The sequence below is a fragment of the Nestor notabilis genome, unplaced genomic scaffold (genome assembly GCF_000696875.1).
Source record: "Nestor notabilis isolate BGI_N333 unplaced genomic scaffold, ASM69687v1 scaffold11461, whole genome shotgun sequence".
In the NCBI taxonomy this organism is placed as follows: Eukaryota; Metazoa; Chordata; class Aves; order Psittaciformes; family Psittacidae; genus Nestor; species Nestor notabilis.
Window position 1 is genome coordinate 3,291 of NW_009914261.1, and position 4,819 is coordinate 8,109.

Sequence of the window (4,819 nt, forward strand, 5' to 3'; positions counted from 1 at the left end):
GCCTCTATGTCCAACCTGGCCTTGAACACTGCCAGGGATGGGGCAGCCCCAGCTTCTCTGGGCACCCTGTGCCAGTGCCTCAGCACCCTCAGTCTCACCCTGGGTCCATCCCAGCTGGCTTCAGCAGTAGCATCAGTCCCATGAGTTCCAGAGAGATGAGCTGCTGTCAACTTTGCCCAGGGTCTGATGGGGAGTGTCTAGGCCACCTTCATGCCATTCCCGTGTTTTCTAAGTGCTGTCATTGAAGCTCACTCACTAAATGCCTGTTTTGGTTCCCTTGCTGGTGCCTGGTCATTGCAAGAGGTAGGTGTAGAAACAGAAGAAAAAACCATGGCCCTGTGTGCATCACTGCTGGCTTGACCGGCCTGGCGTCTCCCCCAGGTTGAGGTCTGCCTGCAGGCAGTTTCCAAGGGGTAATTTATTCCCTCTTGGTCTCTTGGCCATGCTCTGTTTTGCCTGAACCCCTCCTGGTCATGGGGGAAGCGTGGTGTGTTTCAGTGTGGTTGTAAGTGGGTTGGTCCCAACAGCATCCTGGCTGTGAACACTTGCACAATGCCTCGGTGCAGGATCCGTGCCTCTCGTGGGGCAAGCAAGGGAGGTGTCAACCAGATGGGTGCTCAGATGTTCCTCCTCCTTGTCCCAAAGGTGACATGTGAAGGCAGCGCCCGGTGCGGGGAGCGGCAGCAGCTGAGATGCATTCGAGCCACGCCGATGACCCCAAGGAAGCCATACAGGTGAGTGAGACACCCCAGTGCTCCCCACACAGCTCCAGTTACGCCCCAGTGCAACTCCAGTTACCTGCAGGGTCGTAACTTGTGGGTGCTGCCAGCTGGGATTGGGATAGGTTATATGGGTGAAAGTGGCTCACACTTTCCAGCAGAGAGGATCCGTGATGGTTTGTTAAAGCAAATAGGGCGACCACGAGTTAAACCACATCAGGCTCTACCTTGGGCTTTGCTTCTCATGGCAAGACACAGCGAGGGGCCGGGGAAGGCGCTCAGCCCTGGTACCTGGGTGAAGCAGCTTTGCTGCTCTCTGCATTTGGCATTTGCTTCCCCAGCTTTGGGAGTCTGAACATGTTTCATGAGCCAAGTTCAAACCCCGCGGTTCCACCCGGGTGTTTCATTCACCCCCAGCAGAGTTAATTCCTGCACGGCAGATGAAATCATTTGCACTCTTTAATCCTGGGAGCCCACGCTCGCTGCTTGCAGGAGGGTGGCTGGTGCTGGCAGCAGAGCTGTGGGGTGCCTGGCAAACAGCCCCTGCTCCAAGGGGCGTCCCCGCTGCAAACAGGGATATGGTGCATGTTCTCCTGGCTCTTTTCCTTGAACTACAGCTGCTGGGAATCATATTTAGCTGCTGGGAAAACAACAAATATCCTGGGCTGGAAATGGAATCTGGGTTTGTACAGCCAAGCCAGGCTCAAGTCACAGCTCTACCCTGCCCCAGGCGCATGGAATGCTACGTGGTGGATGTTGAAATGTGGATTGCTAGTGGGATCCCGGCTGGATTTGCAGTGTCTGCCAAATGCCTGCTGGGAATTGCAACTTTCCTTTTCAATGAGGTCGATTGAAACACCCGGGCTCAGCTGTGCTGGGGAGAAAATCCTCTCCACCAGCATCAAATTGTGAAACCCTGGGCTTGCTCTGGCTGGTGTGAGACAGTGGGAGGCAGAGCTGCTGGAAAGGAAAATTCCCATTTCCCAGCTTCACAGCCCACCCAGCCTTGCTGAAAGTAGCAGTTAAACCCTAGCCATCCTTCCAAAAGCATCTTTCAGGGGGGCCTGTCCCCAGTAGCACCAGTGGGTTGATGGGCACAGCCAAGCTGCTGAGAGCACTGGTGGGATCGATGGCTTTGATTCCTGCCCATGGGACTTGTTAGAGCATCACATGCTGCTTGGGCTGATCTGCACGAGTTCAAGTCCTACCCCAGCCCTTGCTTCCTCCTTTCAGTTTCTCTTTTCTCACTCGAGCTTATTTAATCCTTGTGCTTCCCCTGAGCAAGCATATGGAAGGAGCCAGTTTCTTTTTCTCCCTATCCCAGCGCAGCTGTGGCTGCCCCATCCCTGGCAGTGTTCAAGGCCAGGTTGGACACAGGGGCTTGGAGCAACCTGCTCTAGTGGAAGGTGTCCCTGCCCATGGTAGAGGGTTGGAACTGGATCAGCTTTAAGGTCCCTTCCAACGCAAACCAGTCTGGGATTCTATGACTCTTCAGCAATTTGGTGTCTGCGGGGGAAGCAGATACACACTCTAAAGGCAACCCCAGCAACCCCATGGGCTCCAAACCACCAGCTACAATTGCACAAATTACTCATTTAATTAAAAACTAAAACCAGATGAACTGTGATGCCATGAGTTGAGTCCCCAGCTTGGCCAGTTCAGTTGTGGTCCTCCTTGACAGTCACATGGTGCTTCACTTTGGATAAGCCCTGCAGTTTTGGAGCCCTTTTTATATGAAATCTTCCCTAATACTTCTCCTTTTTCTAAGCCAAGCATGTACCTCCTGTCTTGCAGCTGATCAAGAAGCAGCTGGTGAACGCCATCAAGGCACTGCAGAAGCAGTACGTGACCTCAGATGCCGTTGTAACCAGCGATGATGGGAATGCCAACACCCTCTGCAGCGCCCTGGAAGCTGTCTTTGTGCACGGGCTGAAGGCAAAGCACATCAAGACAGAGAGTGGGGGGAAAGGGAAGAAAACAGGGAGCCGGGCACCACTTCCCCAACCGGTCTTCTGGGGTCTGCTGAAGAGCATCACCCACCGGTGAGTGCCTGTCCCTGCCCAAACGGGGTTTGTACTCTCAGGTTTATCCCCTCTCCTTGGTGCAAAAGCCACAGAATTCAGTAAATGGCAAACAGGAGGGTGGCTCAATGGAAAGATACATGTCTACCCATCCCATGTGCTCAATCCCTGCAGTCCAGAGGAGAGATGTTTTCCAAGGGTTTCTTGGCATCATGTTGATGCTGGGCTGGGCACCTAGCATGACCCCTCTTGGTATGTGCAAGGGGTGAAGTGACCTTTAGGCATGAGCCGATGTCCCAGAAAATTGAGGGATAAAATACTGCTACCAGCTTTTGGCACACCCTTTTCTTCCTTATTTTTGGGTGCCAGGCTGTATAGGGGGACTCAGTGTCCCCAGTGAGGCCCAGGTGACGGTAGCAGTGGGTTATGAAATGCACAGCGTAGGGTCTGGTCTCTCTTTTGACCTGGACCATGTCCCAACCAGTCTTTGAGGTCTCACCTCGGTACCTATCGTTTGGTGGGGGTTTTCTGAGCCACTCCCTAAGCAGAGTCCTCCCACAGTAAAGAACAGCCCACACACAGATAGTTTTGAAAGCCTCATCCAGCTCCATCACCAACTCTTAAATTATGGAAGTGCGGATGAAAATAACTCTTCCACACGCTACGGGGGATATTTTTGTGCCCTTTGAAGGGTTTTTTTTCCCTCTTTCTTGAGAGACAGATTTAAATGAAATCATTACAATACTTCTGTTTTTTGAGGCATCTGGGACCAGGGAGGATTGGAGAGCGTGGTGTCGCTGTTGGATTGTAGGGGAGAATGCTTGAAATCAGGAGGTTGAGATTGCTTGAGGAGCTCAGCCTGACCTAGTTTGGGGCTTTTTGGGCTGCCACAGCCTTTTTCCCTGTGTTTTGACTGACTTTAAATGTGAAGCTGGGAGTGTCCAGCCAGAGCAAGCCCCACCAATGTGCAGGGACAGCGGGAATTTCCCCCTCTGCATCCTTGGTTCAGGGAGATGCCTCCAGCCAGAGAGAGGACTAGCACCCAGAGGTACCCTAGGGGTGCCTGGAGTTGTTACTGATATATTTAGCTTTGGAACTAAACAATTTTAAGGTCCTTTCCAATCCTAACCATTCTGTGATTCAGAAGCTCTTTTTTTTTTTTTTGTGGGGAACCATGTTTTCCATGAAGGAAAAATATTTTCCTCAGCCTTTTTTGTTCCAGCTTGTAAACACTCCATAGCAGAGCAGGATGGGCAGTTCCTGATGGAAGATCTGCCCCTCTTGCACCCCATGATGGACCGAAGCCGGAGCTGCTCACATTCTATTCTGTTCTTTTTTCTCCCTTTTCCCTAGAAATATCGTCTCCGAGCTGGAACAACTCATTTTTATCAACACGGACGTGGGCCGCTGCCGGGCCTGGCTGCGACTGGCTCTCAACGATGGCCTCATGGAGTGTTACTTGAAGCTGCTGCTGCGGGAGAAGTCTCCACTGCCTGAATACTACCAAAGCACTGCTCTGCTCTTAGATGCTGAAGAGTGCGAGTTTCTCCTTTGCTACTTGCAGGGTTTAACATCCTTAACCTTTGAGCTCTCCTATAAATCAGCAGTTCTGAATGAGTGGACTATCACCCCTCTGTCCCTGTCAGGTCTGTGTCCTGTTTCAGAGCTGCTGGAGCCCCTCACGTCCTCAACATCCGAACCCCACAGAAAAGCATCGCTGGGTTCCATCTCCCAGTCATCAGGATCGGATGAGATCGAGATTCAACCCTCTGTCCTCCCCATCAGCAAAGCCAGCAGCAAAATTAAGCTCACGTCATCGTCGTTGAGCCTCAACACCACCAGCTCATCCCAGCTCTCCTCCAGCCTGGGCTCCGACAGCATCCTTCCGGCCCACTGTGCCCGCAGCCCTGAGCGAGGTGAGGAGCCGCTGTCCTGCGACTCCGACCTGGGCACGGCCACCGCCGAGGACCTGGACCGGTCACTGCAGGAGTGAGTGTTCTCCGATATCTCCTCTTCAGAGGGATTTTTAACCCTCTCCTGGGCTCTCATTGATTTCCTCTCTATAGGCAGGGGGGGGGT

The 4,819-nt window shown here is 52.8% G+C and overlaps 1 protein-coding gene across 1 annotated transcript in view; it reads left to right on the forward strand.

Annotated features, from left to right (window-relative positions):
• The first annotated feature begins 692 nt into the window (after window positions 1-692).
• Window positions 693-4,819, forward strand: part of PLEKHM1 (pleckstrin homology domain containing, family M (with RUN domain) member 1) — a 15,234-nt gene continuing 11,107 nt past the window's right edge. The window contains exons 1-3 of the mRNA XM_010023569.1: window positions 693-734; window positions 2,514-2,761; window positions 4,094-4,729. Of these exons, the coding sequence (XP_010021871.1) occupies window positions 693-734; window positions 2,514-2,761; window positions 4,094-4,729 (926 nt within the window). The remainder of the gene's footprint in view (window positions 735-2,513; window positions 2,762-4,093; window positions 4,730-4,819) is intronic.